Source organism: Alosa sapidissima, chromosome 4 (assembly GCF_018492685.1).
Source record: "Alosa sapidissima isolate fAloSap1 chromosome 4, fAloSap1.pri, whole genome shotgun sequence".
Lineage (NCBI taxonomy): Eukaryota > Metazoa > Chordata > Actinopteri > Clupeiformes > Clupeidae > Alosa > Alosa sapidissima.
The window spans coordinates 4,986,042-5,007,011 of NC_055960.1; the positions used below are offsets into that span (position 1 = coordinate 4,986,042).

Below are 20,970 nucleotides of genomic sequence, written 5' to 3' on the forward strand. Positions count from 1 at the left end.
GATATAGACGAGTTTCTGGATAGTTTAGGGGGATAGACCAAATATATTCTTTTTGATTTACTAGCTCTTGTTCTGATTGTCGTGATGGTTTGCTATTGTACACTAATCATGTGTAGCTATTTTTCACAACTTATGAAGAAATCAGTTCTAGTCATGTACCTGCTTATTTGGATCTGAGTAACTTTGATGAAACAATTGTATAATCATTTTTATGTTGTGCATTCCCCAGTGGCAGTATTTGATTAAATGTCCCAGCCATAAAGGCTGAAAAAGGGGGACTGAGAGAAAGTGGAATGGAGCATTATGTCCAATATTCCAATATGTGGTTTAAAGTTCTGCATTTCTCTCTAGTGGATCACTTTGACACTAAAAGTAAGATTCTATGTAATGACTGTATGATATTTGTACTGTCCCTGTGTATATCTATGACTATGTATTTAGAGATAAGCAGGAATATTATGACTTTGCAGTATTTCACTGTTCTGCATGGCTGCGTCAGTAGCTATCTGCTCCTGATTACCATTCCATGTGAGATGGGATGACCAATGCTATCTCCCGTCAGCCTGGAAGGATACTTAAACCCTAACTATTTCCTTGTCTAGTTAGAGCAGCTGATGGATCTTTAGGTGAAGTCATGCTGTCTCTCCCTTGATGCGCATCATTGTAAATAAAACTCTAATATTTTAAATTATTTACTCTTGTAAATAAAAAACAGATTTTTCATACTATTTGTCTATAGGTCTCTATTCATCTGTGGTATCAAAATTACCATTAACGGAGACCACGTTTTTTTTGTGTATTCGGGGCACAGGCAACTAGCAGATGGTGAGGTGATGTTAGCTGCATGTGACAAAAAATGTTTTAGCTTAGAAACCGTGTTACATCGCTTATAGCACCTTTAACATGGTCAATGCATCACATCCAGTCCACAGTCCATACCAAACTTTAGTAATCAATACACATGCTCCTTTAAATTTATACATTTCTGTGAGTGATCTTTATGTATGTGATATATATGTGCATATGTGTGTTTGTTGTGTTATGGTTGTATAAGCTACTGGATGCCTAAAATGAATAAAGTATCTATCTAAAACATTGCAGATAAGAGATATCAGCTCATTTCGTGTTTGGTGGCTTTGCTGCCGAATTTGATTGCCTGTGACAGGCAAACGCTTTTGACAATCATTCCAGAAAGCAATGTGGTGGTAAGGCATATCTGTTTGTAAGCTTTTTGGTGTTTTAGATCAAAACCAAAATGGTGGAAAACCCGATATGCATGCAGAAATTCACGTCATAGAGTGCATTGAACTTGGCTTGTTCCACTGATTGCGATGATACCTCCATTTTGAAAATCATGAAAATGTGTGTGAACGCACATCCAACTTTGACCAGTTGGTGGCGCTACAGCACTTAAGGTGCTGACATGAACCTTGGTGCAATTAAACATGGGACTATTCCCAATCAGTGTGCCAAATTTCACAACTTTTTACCAGATGGTTCTATGGGCTGCCATAGACTCCAATGGCAGATGAATAATAATAATAAAAGGTGAAAACACAGTGGAAGCCTTCACAGCTTTTCTGCTTGGCCCCCAAAAATGATGAATGGTACTAGATAGCGTGATTGTGATGGAGATGTGTTGCATCATCATCTGCTTGGGGGAGGTGCTAGGCTCCGTGAGAATAATGGAGACAAGGCTGAGATGGACATCAGATGGAAAATGATTACACTGGCACAGAACAGCTGCGGCTTTCTACCCAAGTGATATTCAGAACTTCTGTCCAGGTTATGGTACACACTGCAGATTGTTTGCCAGTCTATTTGTTCATAATATAAACAAATGCCATCATTTGTATGGTTTTCTGATTCCTGGCTATTAAAAGATATGCCACTTTGGATAAAAGAGTTTTCTAAATACCACTTACTTTACCTTATCACAACCATTTGAGTACACTGTATATGCAATAAGCTGTTCTACAACTTCTACTTTGAATGCTGTCTACTCTCAATTTGTATCTACTGTCAATCTTGTACAGTATGTCCTTAATACTAATATGTTTCTTTCCCACTGTTGGCTAAATGTTTTGTGAATTTATTTGATGGGTGTACAGACTATGTGTTCCAGAAAGAAGGCCTTTGCAGAAACTCTGTGATGCCTGACCTAAAATAACGTAAATGCAGTACTGACTCAAGGTAACCTTAAGTGACCTGTGCATTCATCTCTGCTGATGCAAAGAAAGTAAATATGTTTTGTGTGTTGTCAGCTTTTTGTTCGCTAATGGTGTGGTGAGTGAAAATAACAACAATTAGGATCCAAAACATTTTGGATAATAATTGTGTTGTGTGCCATTTCAATGTGCTTCTTTCTTATTTGACATGTTTTAAATGAGAAAGCCAAACATTCACTACATTATGGCAATAAATGTCACAAAGGCAAATACCAACTTGTTTCTCTGCTCACTCGAGCACTGACAGTTTGCCAGCATCTTTGGTGGCCACACTCTTTATGCAAGGCCGCTACTACTTTTTTTCATCTCAAATGACAACTGACCCTTAATTGAGGGGGGCATTGTGACTGGGTCAGTCTTTTCCATGGCTCTTGGATCTGCTGTGGGTGCAGTGAGCTCCCTGCCATACAGCCATTTCACTTAGCAAAGAAATGAAACAATCAAGTGTGAACAACTCCAAAAAACCTCATTAAGCGGTTTCAAGAAAACATTTGTTGAGCAGTTAGCGCGAAACTGCTTTTTCACTGCTGCTGGTATATGAGGACACAAAATGGTCTGTGGGAATTTTACGGAGCAACACTGTCAATGAAAACAGATCATTCTATCTTTCTCATAGGCTTGGAGTTCATCACTAATACAAACGCCAATCCCTCTGTAGGCTAACTGCTGCACAAAACAGGAACTCACCTGAGCTCACTCACCCTGACCCATGCAACAATCCTCTAATAGGCTAGGCCTACTTGTATAAAGGACCACTTATTTACTCACTATTTTTCACACACACTCTAGAACCACCTGTTCCATCTCTGCAAATGTATGCCTTTTAGACGTTAGCCTTCCAGGGTGCAGGCAACATGTTGATTTGGCATCCTTTTTCCTTAATTCACAGTCCTCTGAATTTCCAAAAAAAAAAACTACACTATTGTATTTTGTCTTGAACTTACACTTTTGAACATTAAATATATCCTCAAGCCAATCACTTGAATAACTTTTGAGGTTTGAAGAAAGTTGCTTGCATGGTTGCTGGCTTGTCGACTCCTGTCCTGGTGACTTCGTCCCCACGTCTAGAGGTGACTGGTAAGTTACCGCGATATGATGCTGGATGTGTGTGTGTAGTTGCCACATGGCTCATTTCCAATGAGAGGCGGTTGAGATCACTTCGCGGCGACAGAGGCTCGGCAGTTGCAAGTTATCCCTCACCCGGTTATCAGATCTCATCGCCACAACTGGGATCCTCCTTTATATAGCCTACTGAGCCACAAACAAAGCGCCAGCATCCAGCACGGAGCTTGAATCCTTTTCTCTTTTCTCCCTCCCTTCTTTCTTATTTTGCCCCGGGTCAGGCTTAACTCTCCGTTGTCTTGTGAAGCCAATAGCGGGTGGTCATCGCGTGAGCCAAGGAGTTTTACTGTACAACCTATATTGGTGAGTAATATGTCTTCATCTTGTCAAGTACCGCTTTCATCCTCCCTGGCGTGGGAAAAGTCTACATTAATCTTGACTTTATCTGAGGTCTGTACATCTACTTGGATTGACTGTCACACTGTTTAACTGAATGAGGTTACAAGATGCACGTCACTGTTTTGCCCATGACCTCTCATATTGCACAGGGCTCTCACTGTGAAGTTCTGAATGCGTGTTTGGTAAAGATTACGAACTCAGAAGTTATTTGAATGTTATCCTGTATTGGTACATGAACTGTAATCGATTTTTTCAGGCTGTTAGAACGTCATGACAGCCGAAAAGACTCTTCCCATTATAAATGGAAAACCAGATGATGCCATGGACGCAGAGGCTTCAAAAACCAACTCGGTGCGCAGCAATGACCAAAAAGTGAACGAGAGGGGACACTGGAACAATAAGATTGAGTTTATACTGTCCGTCGCTGGGGAGATTATAGGACTTGGCAACGTATGGAGGTTCCCATATCTTTGTTACAAAAATGGAGGAGGTAAGACTATTCATATGTAACTTTAGTTGAATTCAGATCATAGCCTACTCCTTGTAGGTATGACTTCCAAAATTCCTTGTAGTAGGTATCACCTCCTTCTTCTTTGGATCCATGCACACAACTGAATACAACTTTGGATCCATGCAACAAACTGACTAGGTGAAAATATAGTGAGAGTGTGACATGATGTGACTGTTCCTTGAATGATACCTTTCCTTGACTCTCCCATTCAAAGCATAACTGGATAGTCAGCAACCTTTCTCACATGCATTTTTTTTTATTATTGCACTGAAAGTAGACATTCATAAACATTAATATAGTTCATGTATAGATTATTCAGTGATGAAATCCCATGCAGTTTGTTCTTTGTTGTGCATTACTCATCATTTGATTGATGAGCTGCACATTATTTGTACATCATCTTATGCAGGCAAGACAAGGACATTTTGATGATGATGATTAGTGTTATTATTAGCAGTAGTAGTAATACTAATAGTAGTGGTAGTGGTTGTACTACTACTAATAGTAGCGTATTAATTATGTTTTTTTTTTAATTTATATTCATAATCAGACCATTAATAATAGAATTTTGTTGTGATGTGGGGAATTTCTGGTCCATAGGTAAGGTAATGTTGACTTTATACCTGCCATTGGACACAAAGTTTGTTATGTGTCATTTAGTACAAACTGTTCTAGATTCTTTAATTGTTTAACCTAACTAGTTATCTATGGGGCATAGTGAATGTTTATTTGTTTTGGGGCACAGAGGGATTAGGCTGGCAGTCAGCTGTCATCTCCATTCCTGATTAGCCTGTATGTTCATGCATGTGCATCTTTTCCCCTTCAGGTGCTTTCTTTGTGCCCTATGTCATATTCTTTGTCTGCTGTGGAATCCCAGTGTTCTTCCTTGAGACAGCCCTGGGCCAGTTCACTAGTGAAGGAGGGATCACGTGTTGGCGAAAAGTCTGTCCACTATTTGAGGGTATTGTCTGAGTGACAGTGTTTGCAAGTCCTGTTGTAATTGCCTTAGGGCTGAACGATTAATCGATTTTTAATCAAAATTGCAATATGAACTTATGCAATTAGCAAGGCCGCAACTGATGGAGCTCACGACTCTGATTATTTGGGAGTATTTTGCTACTTCCTGAGGCAACACTATAAACATGTACCAGCATTTTAAAACCACTATAGGGAGCAGTTCAGTGAATGGACAGCAAAAAAGACAAGCAGAATTAGTACTGGTCTTACTCAAAAAGTCATATTTCAGAGTCATTAGTAATTGTATTATATAGTGAATGTTAAACTTAAGCTTGACTTCACAAATCATATTGCAATATATGTCAGAAAAGTTTTTTTTACCTCTAGTTAAAGCAAAATAATGTTTTGGAAAACAAAACCAAAAGCAGTAGGATGGCATATTGACTTGGAATGTCTATCCTTTTCACAGGAATTGGATATGCAACTCAAGTCATAGAAGCTCATCTCAATGTGTATTATATCGTCATCTTGGCCTGGGCAATCTTCTACCTGTTCAACTGCTTCACAACAGAGCTTCCCTGGGCATCATGTGGCCACGAGTGGAACACTGGTGAGAGGCATTATGAGTGGCACATGTCCAGTGAGAGGCATTATGAGTGGCACATGTCCAGTGAGAGGCATTATGAGTGGCACATGTCCAGTAAGAGGCATTAGGCCTACTGTATGAATGGCACATCTCCACCGGCTCCACTTGGTGTTTTCACTGTGGGGGGCCTGAGTGTGACTGTCACTGAAGTCTAATAAATAAGTCATAAAGCTGGAAATTCATTACAGGCCTGCTAAGATTTATTGATTCATACCTGTGGTTGCATAACTATCAGGTAGATCATTGTTACAATTCATTGTTACTAATTCATTGGCAGCATCTGAGTGTTTAAGTATGTTACAAAATGCCTATCTTAACATCTTTCTTGCATGTATTCTATAGAAAACTGTGTGGACCATCGGAACTTGAGCGTTCACAACTTCTCCCACCCTCATGCCACCACTCCAGTTATTGAGTTTTGGGAGTGAGTATTAATAACCCTCAAATACACATGGATTACAACTGAGGTGTAACAAATTTAGTCTGAGCTGCAACAATGCTTTTTACAAGGAACATTTAATTGTGGCGTTCAGGAATGGCTGACATGCTAATGCCAAGTTTCATTAGTCTTCCCAATGATTCCTTTCTCATCACACATGACATTTGTGTGGCCATTGTAACAGAAGTGGTATTTTTTATAGCCATCTGAGGTTTTGCTTCACTCAAAAAGCCTGTAGTGTGACATGGAATTTATACTGATTTTATCATTTATATTCCTGTGGGATTGGGGGGGGGGTGTATTCTCCTTACCTAAGGCTATGTTTTTAACAGACGTGAGGATGGCAGAAGTAACAGAATGCCTTTGCCAGGATTGGCATGAGCTCTGGCATGGTGATCATGTTCTGCCTCACATTGCTGCTTATTATTCAGCAGAAATGTTTAACCTTCCTCTCTGATAATTTGTAATTCATGCTCATGTCTGTTGTCAACAAGCATCAAAAGGGCACTTGCACAGCTAGAAATGGTATGGTCACAAATTTGGCGCTGGTTGCATTGTTTTTGAGCACAGAATTCCTGTACAGTTGCCAGTGGTGGACAGAGAGGAAACAGCATCGCCATAGCAGGCAGGCTGCTTGCACGGCTCCCAGACTGGCGTAGTATTAATGGGGCATTGCCCCAACAGTGGGAAGGATCTGAGCTGTCACAGTTGAGAGAAGTGAATAGAATAGGTTGGTTCCACATGGCTCCTGTCCAGGCTGTGGAGGATTTCCAAGAACATGTCAAAAATGATGAATGCCATATTCTACCAGATACAAAGCAATTTAGTTATCAGGTACTTACCGTACTTGACATTGTTACCTTGAATTGCTTGAGATTGCTTGCTTATTTCTCTTATGATGCAAAGCCTTATGACTTGCCATTGTATCATGCAATGTCTTTGATGGACCTCTACTTTGATGTGGAAACTGTGTGCATTCTTCTTATGTTCTTCTCATGTCACCAACACAAAATGTATTTAATTCCCTTAATTTCTTGCAGGCGGCGTGTGCTTAAAATATCGAGTGGCATTGAGCACATGGGGAAGTTGCGCTGGGAGCTTGCACTCTGTCTGCTAGTGGCATGGATCATTTGCTACTTCTGCATATGGAAGGGGCCCAAATCCACTGGAAAGGTAACCATAGGTGCTATTCGTAACAGCACAGTGGTAATTTAAAGAACATATTTTTGATGGTTTTGGGATTAAATGACATAAAGAGCATGCCATTCCATATTTCACCCATCAGAATTCTGTGTGTACAAATATCAGTAGCAGCTTCTTAGTAGTTGAGATTGATGCTACTTTAATATGTCTGCAAGTATGTCTGAATGCACATTGTGAATGTACATTGAGTGAGCACTTCACTGACACAGAAGAGTGGACATTACAGTTTCTTTCTTATTTGAATGGCTATTCAGTACAGCTGTAACAATTAATCCATTAATCGATTAGATGTCTACTGTTAAATGAATAGCTAAATCGATCAGTTTATTTTGCATTTGGACAAAACAGTGCATTTGTGATTGTCATCTTCGGCTTTGAGAAATGCAGATAGACATTTTCTTCTCCAATTTCTGACATAGACTAAACAACTCATTAATTAATCAAGAATCAAGAAATAATTAACAGATTAATCAGTTAAAATAAAATAATTATTTTAAATAATTCTTATTTGCAGCCCTACAATTTAGACAAAATCATTAACAAGGATGTCTTCATCCATACGGTGACGATGTATTGTTGCAGTTGTACACTGTTGAGGCCCAGTATTTATTCGATACAGCTCCTGAGTTTTGAACATTTTGTCATGGAGGATGTAAAATCCCTGCCTGTTTTTCTACACCATGCTAGAGGGTATCCGCTGGGTGATTTTCCTGCACATCTTAATGGATATAAAGACGTAATCAACAGCTGGTGTTGCCCATTCAGAAGCTTAGAGACCATGGTGGCTGCTTGACTAGACTTGTCTTGACTGGAATAATCCAAAGCAGTTTTTGAACAAGTTGTAGATTCTGTGTGGACAAACAAAACCAGGAAAAAAGCCGGGAGCCAATAGAGATTACCTTGGAAGGCAAATTGAACCCCAATGGAACAGTGGTAAACTTAAACACCCCACAGGGACAAACCTTTCCCCTTGAAAACACCAGGCTTTATCCCTGTCTCTGGAGCACAAAGGCCAAGACTGGCCTTCCTCTACCTTTGCCTTGTACCTAGAATGCACCACATCAGAGAACTCTCCATTCCTTTGCCAAGCCGCCGAAACTCAGTCACTAGCCTTCCTCTGGATGCTATTCTCTTTGCAGCCTTTAAGAAAGTCTAACAGATTCAATGAGGCAGAAAGAAAGGCGAGAGAAAAGAAGAGGGATGTGTGAAGAAAAATAAATGGGCTGACATTGTACAGGTCCTGGAAAAAAAGAGCCTCAGCAGCAATGCCTATATCTCCTGAAGTGTCTTTTGTTTAGACATGAAGCAACAGGAAAGAATACTCCTGCATGGCAAGGCTTAGCAGCCAGTCCAAGATTGATTTCTGTATTCACTGGGGGAAAGTAGAGCGCTCATGAGGAGCATGCAGAGAGCTCCCCCTCGCTTGCCTCCTTCCCTTCTGTGAGGAATTACGACAACAGGGGAGACTTTCTTTTTGCCCACTTCTTTTTTGTGTTGGGGACACTATACAGATCTGAGCATTCAGGGGCAGTGGCTAAGCTGTTTGCTTCAGGGCTTTTGTGTGCCTGTTTGCAAGTGATTCTCACATAAGCCAGCACAAGATTTATGGCATTGGGTTGATCTGTAAATTTCGGGGGCTTAGTTGTTCACCCATGAAGAGCTAAGATAGGGTCAGTCTCTGTTCGCAGGGCAGGAAAGTATAAGTCCATTCATTTAAACAGAAAACCCAACCACACAAACGTGCAGAGCCATAGTTTACTGTAAATGCAGCAACAGCATTGTGTTTATTTGGCCAGTTGAACTGGTATTATGACACACGTTAAATGTAAAATAGCTTTATTTTGAGACTTTTATGAAATGTTCACTTTATAGCTTTTTAATCCGTATTAAGGTGGACTCCAAATATTTGTTAATGAATCAAGAAAGCATCTTTGTTTTCTCTGGGCAGAGATATTGTTCAAAATACAGTAGAACGACCCAAGCCAAATAATAGACGTATAATTGGAAGTTGCTTTACCCTACATTTTCCCACACTGCCAACTCTGTTGGGCTCCTTCTGAAGGGAAACTGGGCAGAAGGCTTTTGTGTCCAAACCCTGTCTTGTCTTTGCTTGGTCTTGAGTGGATGCCAGGGGTAGAGGGACCTAGGGCCGCCCCCAAGGGTGGTTTTGTTCCTGTCACTAAAAGAGCTTCGAAATCTTGAGCAGATTTCTAAGGAATCATGAATAGTCTCCTGCAAAATTGCTAGAAGTGCCAGAGCCGACACTCTTAATAGTGTGAGGATTCAGGCAGTTCAAATATGTTAGTGGACTTACTATGTAGTTGTCTAGCATCTCCACATACAGTAACATTCAGTGGAAATAGTAGGGAAAAGCTCATGTTACAGTACTTGTGTGTCGTTAATGGGTGTGTGTGTGTTTGTGTGTGTGTGTGTGTGTGTGTGTGTGTGTGTGTGTGTGTGTGAGTGTGTGTGTGTGTGTGTGTGTGTGTGTGTGTGTGTGTGTGTGTGTGTGTGTGTGTGAGAGAGAGAGAGAGAACGTACCTGTATGTTGTTAGACATACTGTATGTTTTGTTGAATGTTCTTCTGCACCAAACATGTTGGATTCGGCCTCAGTCTTTTCCCTTCTTCCCTCATCTTTCATTCTGCTCTCAATTAGGCTTTCAGAGAAGAACCTGGTTGCTTGGCACCATCATTGAACATTCCTTAACCCCTTCCGTTCTTCTCAAGAGCTTAGATCTCCCTGCCCCACCATTGTGAAGTCCATAAACATGGCCCATAGTATTGGGGCTACATTTAAAGAGAAGAAAGGCATAATGTTTGGTAAAAGGGGGCTGTAGTAAAATCAGCAGGAGAAAGCAGCAGATCACCAGGCCCCAGAAATCACATTTACGCTTTGAATGTAACATATATGTGATGCATACACCCAGTGTGTTTTTCTTAGTCATTTGTCCTTTCAAGAAAATGAACTGTGTGCACATTGTGCCTTGTTTTCCTTAAAGATCAAAAGTCCTTTTAGGGCTATGTTTTGTTTAATATATCAAAGTTTCCTTCAGTTTAATATATCTAAATTTCCTTCAGTAGGCCTATTAGTATTTCCATGTTTACCTTACCCATCATAGAACCTTTGTATATTGTAATACCATTTGCAGTTGAAAAGAAGCCTCGTAAGTCATTCTATTGCCACTATGCGCTGTTACTGTTAGCATGCCATGCTTTCAGCAGCATATACAATGTTTTTGTTAGCATAAAAAGGGATAAAGTCCAGATATTGCCCAAAAATTGTTTTGCTACCTAGTACACAAGGTTTTGGCCCAAGCTGTTAGCGTATTACACTTTGAATGGTATAGCCCATGTTGTTTTCAAATCAATCCTCAAAAGACATGAACTTTCCATTTTCAAGGTGGTCTATGTCACTGCAACGTTCCCATATGTCATGCTGCTGGTCCTGCTCATCAGAGGAGTCACCCTTCCTGGAGCTGCCAATGGGATTAAGTTCTACCTCTACCCTGACATCTCACGCCTGTCTGACCCGCAGGTAGGTCCACCAACATGGCGTCATCATTTTACTCCTTTCCCCTTGCAAAGTTTCATGTAAAGAAGAAATTGTTTACTGCACCTGTTGTGAGATTAGAGTATAATAATACACTAGAAAGTCATTGTCAACTGTCTGAAGTTCAGTATATTTATTTGCCTTCAGATAACTCAAAAAAACAGAATACCCAACCTGATCTGTTGGTTGCAGACACCTGAGGTCGCTAGGCAACAGTACTGATATTGCCACTGCTTTGTGTTTGACAGACTGGTGGATCTGATGGATATTATATTATGTCCAATAATATTTTGTTGAAAGAAGTACTTTATACTGTGATGCAGACAGTATGTGTAAGGACTACATTTATTGCTACTATGTGCCGTTACTGTTAGTTGTTACTAGTTGCGCTGTTACTGTTTATTGCTTTTATTCATTTTGTTTCCATGAGTTTGAGTTCCATGAATTTCAGCAATCAGCCAGATCTTGCCAAATTATTAGATTCATTAAGGCCAAATACATACTCTGTGTACTGCTATGGCAACCTGTGCCTGTGTCAGGCTTATGTGTTTACAACTAAGGATGCATTGGGCGTTCTTGATTGTTTAGTGTTTAATGGTTTGTTTTGTTCATGAGATATCATGATAAACATCATGATAATGTTTCTACTGGATTTAATACAACACAAACTGAAGTCATTACTGACCAGCATGTCTCCCTAGATTCTCTCAGTTTGACCTATTGGAGTAGAATGGCTGCAATGCTCTGTAGTCTGTATGTACACATACTGTAGTACAGTGTACACAGCATAATGCCATACATGTGTATTGTCATTAAGAACCTGTGGCATGAACAGGCAGCATGAAGAGTGGGCTGGTGGCACCCAGAGTGAACAGATTTGTCATTGTGCTTTGAAGGCTAATTAAACATTCACAAGCTGACTCTGCCAAAACAGCAGCTCTATATCACTGAAGTTTTCCTTGCACTTGTATATTTTCATGGCCACAATCCACAAATTAGCCCTTTTCTTTGCACAATTTTCTGAAAATCGTGCTGTGGTTTTTATTGAATGCAGTGGTGGTTAATGTCCAGGCTATTCTCTAAGGTTTTTCCACATAGAAAGGTCTCTCTTCATCTAAGAGGATATTTAATAGTAAGATCATCACAGTGAAGCATTAGTTTACCACAGAGACTTTAAGAATGAGTAGTTTTAGTTTTCTTAGCCATGGAAAAACTAGCATGTTTTAGCCCAAACTATTTGCCATGACCAATTCAGTCAGCTTGAGTACTCTACAGACAAGAAAAAAAGCACCGGTGGTGGTTGTGTGCAGAGGGCATAAATGAACATCCCCTTAGAAAAGATGTTCTTGGAGGGACACTAGCCTGTGTTTGGGAGGTCAGCAGGGTTTCCACGGTAACACTCTGGGGGAGGAGAATACTGCAAGTTGTCAATTGTTTTCTTACTCGATAAGATTAGTGGCTCAATGGTGATGTGGGGCCATTTTCAAAGTGATAGGTGTTTTACCACAAACCTAACAGTCTCACAGGAAAAACATTGCAGTATGATGTTGATGATGTTTGCATTACACTTTTATGGTCTTGGCCCGAAAACATCTTAAGTATCTTTTAACTTGCCAATTAAGGATAAACTCCTAAACATAATGGGCATGTCAGTCTTAGCTTTGGGCAGTTGGATGATTGAGGCTTAAATGGACAGTCTTGATTCAGGTGGGTGAGGGTGACTGGTTGGCTCAGATAGATCAGCTGAGGATCTAAGCACTAAGCAGACTAGTGTGGCCTGCCTGAACTCCATCTGCACTTGATATTGTCTGTATCAATGTCCATATCAACATCTGAAGCTTGTAAGGGATGCAAAAAATGTCACCAGCCAACCAAAAATCCATTTAGTGCTGAAACTAAATTTAATTGAATGTTTGATTGTAAAATGAAACTCTGTCTACACAAACATGTCATCAGATTTTCAAAACTGTGTGAGCATGCTAGTGTATTCCAACCTATGTAACATGGTTATTCATTTCTTTGTTTGTCTGTCTGTGGTGGGCTATGTTTGTGGGTGGGCTATATTTCAAACACCAACCGAACAGCAGTTATCATTTTGTGTGCTGCAGATTAGTATTGTTGTTCTGGGTTGTAAAAAAAAAAAACTTAGAGAAAATGAATGGGGATTTGGAAAACAGAAAAATAACGCTCAATACCCTGCATTCAATTCTGTCCAATTAAAAACATGTTAAAGCAACACCAAAGAGTTTTTTGTATCTTAAAATAATGTTTCCAAAATCGTTTCAGTGGTTCATCAACTCGTAACAGGGTGAACGCCAATTCTGCATTCGGCTATAACCGCACTATGTAAGTGTAACGGATGCCAGCTAGCTTAGCTGTGCTTGTGGAACGTTGGTAAACCTCACTCCCCAACGCCTCAAGAGTGCTGCTGGCATTATAAGTCATGCAAAATATTCTACCTTGTCTGTGGACATTGTTATTTGCAAAGCTGGTGCTGGATAAACAAATAGCGTGCGTGCGACAGAGGGAAAGTTCTTTGGTGTTGCTTTAATAGCATCTCCATTATGAACTTACAGTAAGACACAGTATATATCTAAAATAGATACATTTTTATTTTCCATAGCCATGAAAATGGTTAGTTACAAAAGTCTGACTGCTAACTACACTTTCACTTACCAAATATTTTGGCTTACACCTTATTTTATTTTTTATTTTTTTCTCTTTTGAGATGAGACGTGTCTTATACCCTGGATTAGTTGAGTATTTAATTGTGATTGGTTGTATTATTATATTTTCAAGTGTCCATAATAGCCATGAAGCAGTAAAACGTTTGCTGGGTTTGTTCTTCCATGCCAGGTTTCCTCAGTCTTATGCATAACAGTGGAGCAAACATTATAGTACTACTACATTGGGAATGACAGCACATTTTCCTGTCAATAAAGCTTGTTGTTAAGGGACTGAGTAATATGAGTGCAAAGTGTAACCTATATTTCGGCAGACGTTTGAAACAGACATGCGTTCTGTCCTGTGCCCTTCGTAGGCCAGGTGTGTGTGTGTGTGTGTGTGTGTGTGTGTGTGTGTGTGTGTGTGTGTGTGTGTGTGTGTGGAAAAACACCCATATACTTGCAATATATCAGTGCCTGTTTTCTAAAAGTGACTTAATATTCAGTACTATTAGTGGTTATGGTTCTGCACTGGTCACTGGAGTTGGCCTACTAGTGCCCACGAAATGGTAGCAGGCTTTTAATGAACCACTTTGTTCTAGTGCAACTGATGGACAAGCAGAACAAGTGGAGCCCAGACAACGTACCATTATGTAACCAAGATAATAGGGTTAGGGTTAAACTCAGGGCATCCCATCTGGAGAAATCCAAACTCCCTTTGCCAAGGAGACAAAGTGAGGGGCTGGCTGGTAGTGTCCTTGTGAAGGCCAATATGTCAAACTGATATCCTGTGTTATACAGTGTTCTGACGTGGTTATCTCCTTGCTGGACAAAAGATTCACTTGTTCAAGAACAAGCATACTTAGAATATTGTTGACATTGTCTTGTGGTTGGTTTTGTTTTTTCAGGTATGGGTTGATGCAGGGACTCAAATTTTCTTCTCATATGCAATTTGTCTTGGCTGCTTAACTGCCCTTGGCAGCTACAATGCCTACAACAACAATTGCTACAGGTACCTTTGTCTCATTACACTTTTTAAAATGAATCCCAGGTCAAACAACCAGCTGCTTCTACTGTGTACACAAGCTGTCTATCTGACTTTTTGTAAAGATGATGATCCAGGTGACACCACTCGGAATGACGGACAATGATATTTGTGAGGAAGTGGCATCAATTCATAAATTCCCAAAATATCATTGTTGTGATCTCTCTTCGCAATAGGGATTGTCTCATGCTGTGCTGTCTGAACAGTGGCACAAGCTTCCTCGCTGGTTTCGCCATCTTCTCTGTGCTTGGCTTCATGGCCTATGAGCAGAACGTGCCCATTGAAGCAGTGGCTGAATCGGGTGAGTGCCACTTTTCATCAGCTCTAGATCGTGTGCTATGATGGAATGTAATAGCATTTTACATAATAGCGGTGATGGTTCAGAGGCTTTCTTACGATATGACTTATTCAAAATCAAACTGAATGATTTATACTGCCAGAGCAGGATTGAGTCTCCTCGGGCGTTGTTAGCGAGGGACAGGAAATGGCAGTGCCTCAAGAAGATGGGGGTTCAGTTGGGATTTAATCCTTCTTACCTTCATGCTTCTCTGTCTCTGAGCTTTTTTGCTCATCAATGTGTTAGTTGTGAAAGAAAGCTCCATTGTTTTAAAACAAATGTTATTTGAAGCTGTGGTCATTATTCTTGCCGTTCAATGTGGAGTACTGTACTGTAGAAAAAACACTCTTCCCTTTTTCCTATATTTTAGGTTATTCACAGGTTAAATAAACATATTTTCGGTACTTGACATTTATCATTTTGATACATATTTGCCATCACTATAATTTCATCTTGTGCCAGTGTCCTTGGAGTGAGTGATTGACAAATTAACAGATATGTCAACCTAAATCTTAGGGCCTGGACTGGCGTTCATTGCCTATCCCAAGGCGGTGACTATGATGCCCCTATCTCCCCTGTGGGCTTGCCTCTTCTTCATGATGCTCATCTTCCTGGGCCTGGACAGTCAGGTGATACAGTATGGTAGTTCAATGGACTGACAGATACCTCTTTCAATTTATTTTCAAATTGAGTAGTCAGTCAAGTTTATTTCCCTCCAAACAATGATGTCCCAGGCATTTTACGCTTGGATGAGAATGAAACTAGGTCATTTATAATGTCTGATGTTGCACAAATGCAAGTTTTGTTGCAGGTTTTCTCGCAATATGTTATATGTATATATATATATAGATAGATAGATATGTATATAGATAGATAGATAGATAGATAGATAGATAGATTATGTTGTTTTTATATCGGTACCACAGTATTTTGTGCAAATTGACACACTCATGTTCCAGTGCTGACCAACACAACTAATATACACCTGTGTTTCTTCTGTTTCTCTTGTTCAGTTTGTATGTGTGGAGAGTTTGGTGACAGCTGTGGTGGACATGTACCCCAAGACCTTCCGAGTGGGCTACCGACGGGAACTGCTGATCTTGGGCATGTCCATAGTATCCTTCCTGATTGGATTGATTATGCTGACAGAGGTATTTTTTGTAGGACTTTGGTCCAGTCCTGTTGCATAGTTCTAAACGTTCTGCATGGTTCTAGAGACGCACAGTCCTCAAAACTAAAAACAGTGTAGACATTTTCGGCTTGTTGCTGTACCATTTCCTTGCTTTGTCCTATTATGAAACTATCCACACTTGAATGCACTAGTGGTGATCATATTCATTCTGCCGACCTACTGATGTCAGATCAAGTGTAACATAGTAGAATTGCCATCTAGTCAAAAATGAAACTCATTTACCCACCATTTGAAGTCTTTGTTTCCCCTCTCACCCTGTGTGAAGCTGAAATTCCATGTAAAGGGATCAGAGTGATTTTGTGCTTGCTTGACAGTGCATGCTGCTCTATGCTGCTCATAGGGCTCAGGCAGCGAGGAGTAGAAACATGCATCACAGAACCAGCGAAGGCTTTCAGTTGCTTTAAAGTTCAGTCAGGTGAACACTCCCACAGTATGGCCCTCCACCATCAGGCCCTCACGTGTGGTCGTCCGTGGAATCGAGATCTCTGTGCCAAGCGGAAATATCGGGCCTGTGCCTTTTCACTGAGCGGGGCTGTTACTATGGCAAGCTGGCTGGCACAGATAAAGGGAACACTAGCAGTAGCAGGAAGACAGTGAGAGCTTGAGCCCATGCCACCTATCGTGTTGGCGCACACTCAACTTCTGGTCTCCTTATGTAATCCCTGTGTCCTCTGATATGAGCCCTACCCTGTATCCATGCCGACGTCCCACATTGTGTTAGAACTTGATTTCACTGTCACAGTTTATATTTGAGCTCTGTGTAAGCAGGACAGTGCTAATCTATACGCATGCCTGTTCATTGTTTGTGATCTGATGTACATTGTGACATGAGAGGATAGTGATGCTTTAGTAGCAAAGCATTGTCTCATTGGCATGTTCCTCTGTGCTGATCCCATTGCTGTCATGCTCTGTTAGGGTGGCATGTATGTGTTCCAGTTGTTTGATTCGTACGCGGCCAGTGGAATGTGTCTGCTATTTGTGGCCATCTTTGAGGCCATCTGCATTGGATGGGTTTACGGTAAGCTTTATCTCACCCTGTTTAACATGTATGGCTTTGCAAACCATGTGCACCTTGATTCTGTGAGAATGAGGTTCAAGTTGACCTTTGTCCTACAATAGCAACCTCATATTATTGTTATTATAATGCCCCCTGCTGGTGGTAAGCCTCAGGTACATAATGGCACATAGTGCAGTGACACCACCTGTGGTAGGGTAGGAAAACATTTCAAGCATATTGTGTTTATACATGATGTTCTGTAAGTGTTTCATATCACAAATGCATACTGTTTATATTGCAAATCAATTGTATCAGTGAAATGGCTAATGGTAGTTTTTTTTTCTTATCTCAGGAAGTGACAGATTTTACCTGAATATTGAGGATATGATTGGATACAAGCCAGTATTTCTCATCAAGTGGTGCTGGAAGATCCTTACTCCTGGAATATGTGCTGTGAGTTTGTGTTTAGTTACCTGTGTATACAGTATATGTATAATTACTCTTCAAATATTACACACTCACAAAAAGTCAGGTATATTTGGCTTTCGGAGGAAATTTCAGGACGAACCTAAAATCCACTATACCCTTTACAGGTGACCTTAATGTGACCTTGTCTAAACCTTTGAATGCACATGTCCAACAGTTCAATGTTTTAGTACTTTCTGTACTGTAACATTATATTTCACCTGAAAGCCAGGTATCTATATATCTATATATATATATATATATCTATAACTTTTTGGGAGTAGTGTATATTAACCACATGTACTGTAACTCAGAAATACAGTACTGTACATGGAAATGTTTCAAATGCATTATTCACATGTTCATAATCTCTCTCTCTCTCTCTTTCTTTTCCCCCTCCCTCTCTTCTCGCTCTCTCTCCATTTTCTCTTTTCTTCTGTCAAACAGGCGATATTCCTGTTCTTTCTGATTAAGTACAAGCCATTGAAGTACAACAACGTGTACACATATCCCAACTGGGGCTATGCCATTGGCTGGATCATGGCTCTCTCCTCCATGATCTGCATTCCCTTGGGCATGGTCATTAAGATCTGGAAGGCAGAAGGCACTTTCTCAGAGGTGAGACAGTCACAGTGTCCCTACTTGATTTTTTGTACTTTTTTCCCATTCATTTATTTGCCTGTTTTTAAAATCCAGTTCATTCATAGGTATTTACCCTTGGCTTATCTTTCAGTTGTGTTTAGAAAAATGGTCAATACTGTAGGTCTCCACTAAGTGTGTGCTGTGCCCTCTTCGATTCCCATTTGACGCACTCTTGACAGCTTTTCTCAAGGCATTAAGCGATGTTTGATGGCAGTGGATGGAAGCTGTCAGAGCCAAGTTACTCTTTAAATTACCTTAGAAGAACTGGGCATCTCTTGAGGCACTATGACAGTTAGAGATAAAGGTGAAGCAGCATGGCTGCCAAGATGCTGTGATACAAGAGCACTAGCCAGACGTCAGACTTTGGTGTGTGTGTGTGTGTGTGTGTGTGTGTGTGTGTGTGTTTCAATCAATGGCAAAAAAATGTAGTTTCTCCCAAGATGACCTCATGTCATTCATTGAAAGAGGCTAAACTTTAGATAAATTACCACATCAATCACGTCATATTGCATTTAAGTATCATTCTCTTCTTTTATTGAAATGACCAGGTTAAAAAAATGGAGCATGCTGAATCAGAATTCTGCACTTTTTTTTATCTAAGAGGGACTAAAAAGAATCCAGTAAATTTCCATTGGTTCTTTTAAAATGTTTGTAGTTATCTATTCATTGGAAATGATTGAAACGATTTAAAGATTTAGTCATTTAGAGTTAAGAAACTGAACTGCTGTTTGGGCGTGCCACGGGTTCTAAATGTGTTCTCTCTCGTGTCTCCAGCGTATTAAGAAACTGACCACTCCGAGTCCATCCCTGAAGATGAGAGGAAGGCCAGGCAAAGTCCCCTATGCTGTGAATGACTGTGATGCCAAATCTAAGATCTCAACCATCACAGAGAAGGAGACCCACTTTTGAGGAGGCACTGACACAAGCCAATGTTGCCACCACCACCAATGTGAACAAAAGATTTAATGAGACATTACATGTGTGTGTGTGTGTGTGAGAGGAAGTCTTTACTGTGTGATTATCTTACAGTATATCCCACATCTCGCTTCTTTTGCACAAACGTCATTAACACATTCATTTCATATATAACATCATGACTTGAGTTAATAAATATATATTGTATTTGACATTGAAGAGAATATAGACTGATAAAAAACTATAATTTTATTTTTGTCAATAATTTGTGATACTAGCAAGCTTACTATATGTTTAGGAAGACACCAATGTCAAATATGCTGTAAAACTTTTCACTTCTTAGCCATGTGCTGTATGCTTTAGATAGCTGCCTAATGAGTTTTGAGTCATCAAACCATTCCAAACAGCACCATGTATGTTGGTGGGGAATTTTTCGTAGTGAATCTTTCAAACGACCAGAACTAGCTATCCCCTGTCGTAGTGCTAGCTGTGGCTTGCAGGGCGAGGTTCACAGTCTCTCTTGCAGGATGTGGGGCTGCTGCAGTTGAACAGCGATTAAATGGAAGTGGAGTGATGCTGGAGTGAAGCGGTTCATGGCTTCCTTTTCGCTGCCACAAGTGAGCTTTTTTAGCTCACTTGTGTCCTCTACCGCCGCACTGCCCCTGGCCATGACACTGCTGTGGCCCACTGCTGCCTTGTGTTCTGCCGAGACGCCAGCCCACCTCACTGTGCTGGGGCACTTCATCATGAGACACAGAAGGAGGAGGTTCTGAGAAAAGACATCACATTGTCTCAAACTCCTGATAAATACCTTCAGTGGAGGGCTGTGTCAGGTCTATCATATTGTATAATAGCAGATGTCTCACTGGGGAGGTTGGTTGTGCGGTAGATGGACGAGTAATTGCAAAGCAGTTTCTACATTGTCAGTGGCTGAGCTGGTCTCAGCAGCCTGTCATTGCTCTCAGCATACACGCATGTCTGCAAATCACTTTTCTAAATCAAATCGTCTAGTGAATCGTCTAGGAAAGGCATGAATGCAATCACTGCTTAATTACAGGTTCAGTTTAGTTTGCCATATTTCCTTTTGGAGCTCCATTTGCTTTGTCATCTATGATTTCAAAGTCAGTGGTTAGAGGATGGCAGAGGCTTCAGGTTAGAGCTGTGATTGGGAAGCTACTGTGACTCTCTGTTTTCATGCATGCTTTATTTGGAATGGTCTGCTTTATCACCACATCTTCATGTAAGTTTGTGCAAGTAGACAAATGTGCATTTAATAGATTGTTAACAATTAAGAATGGTGTATATTTTACATTCTGATAGTTTTATGCATATTATTCTTTGGAACTGAAAAGATCTTTCATGAAAGATTTTTGATATGTTGTACAACATGTTCTTATGGAGTTTTTAGAGGTAGGATGCATATGTTGTATGTACTGTTTACAATGAATTTGGTATTCACTTTACATGAGAATTGTCTGCTTACCCATTTTTGAAAATAAATTTGAAAGAAAAAAAATGTCGGTCCAATATTTTCATTCAATTGAAATACTTAATTGGTGTATACTTCAGTGCTGTCATGGGCCTTCATTCACTCTTTATCTTTCACATTTCACCTTATTTGATGTGGAATGAGCCACTATATATGCACTTTCATCTGATCAGTTTTCTAATTTCCCAAAGCTAGCGTTGCCCTCAGTGTGTGTGTGTGTTTCAGTTTC

General features: G+C 40.2%; 1 protein-coding gene across 1 annotated transcript; it reads left to right on the plus strand.

Moving 5' to 3' along the window:
* Positions 1-3,377: 3,377 nt before the first annotated feature.
* slc6a11b (solute carrier family 6 member 11b) lies at positions 3,378-20,754 on the plus strand. The gene is made up of 15 exons (XM_042089001.1): positions 3,378-3,653; positions 3,946-4,179; positions 5,027-5,161; positions 5,627-5,767; positions 6,146-6,227; positions 7,283-7,415; positions 10,847-10,981; positions 14,568-14,671; positions 14,881-15,005; positions 15,558-15,670; positions 16,055-16,192; positions 17,149-17,251; positions 17,583-17,683; positions 18,143-18,313; positions 19,112-20,754. The coding sequence occupies exons 2-15, from the start codon at positions 3,960-3,962 to the stop codon at positions 19,244-19,246; spliced, it is 1,836 nt and encodes a 611-aa protein (XP_041944935.1). The 5' UTR covers positions 3,378-3,653; positions 3,946-3,959; the 3' UTR covers positions 19,247-20,754.
* Positions 20,755-20,970: the final 216 nt, after the last annotated feature.

Excerpts from the sequence above, each read along its gene's own strand:
- slc6a11b (XM_042089001.1), top strand. The coding sequence starts at position 3,960 with ATGACAGCCGAAAAGACTCTTCCCATTATAAATGGAAAACCAGATGAT. Across the intron at positions 5,162-5,626 it reads AGTCTGTCCACTATTTGAGG|GAATTGGATATGCAACTCAA; the intron begins GTATTGTCTGAG and ends TCCTTTTCACAG. Across the intron at positions 18,314-19,111 it reads CAGAAGGCACTTTCTCAGAG|CGTATTAAGAAACTGACCAC; the intron begins GTGAGACAGTCA and ends TCGTGTCTCCAG.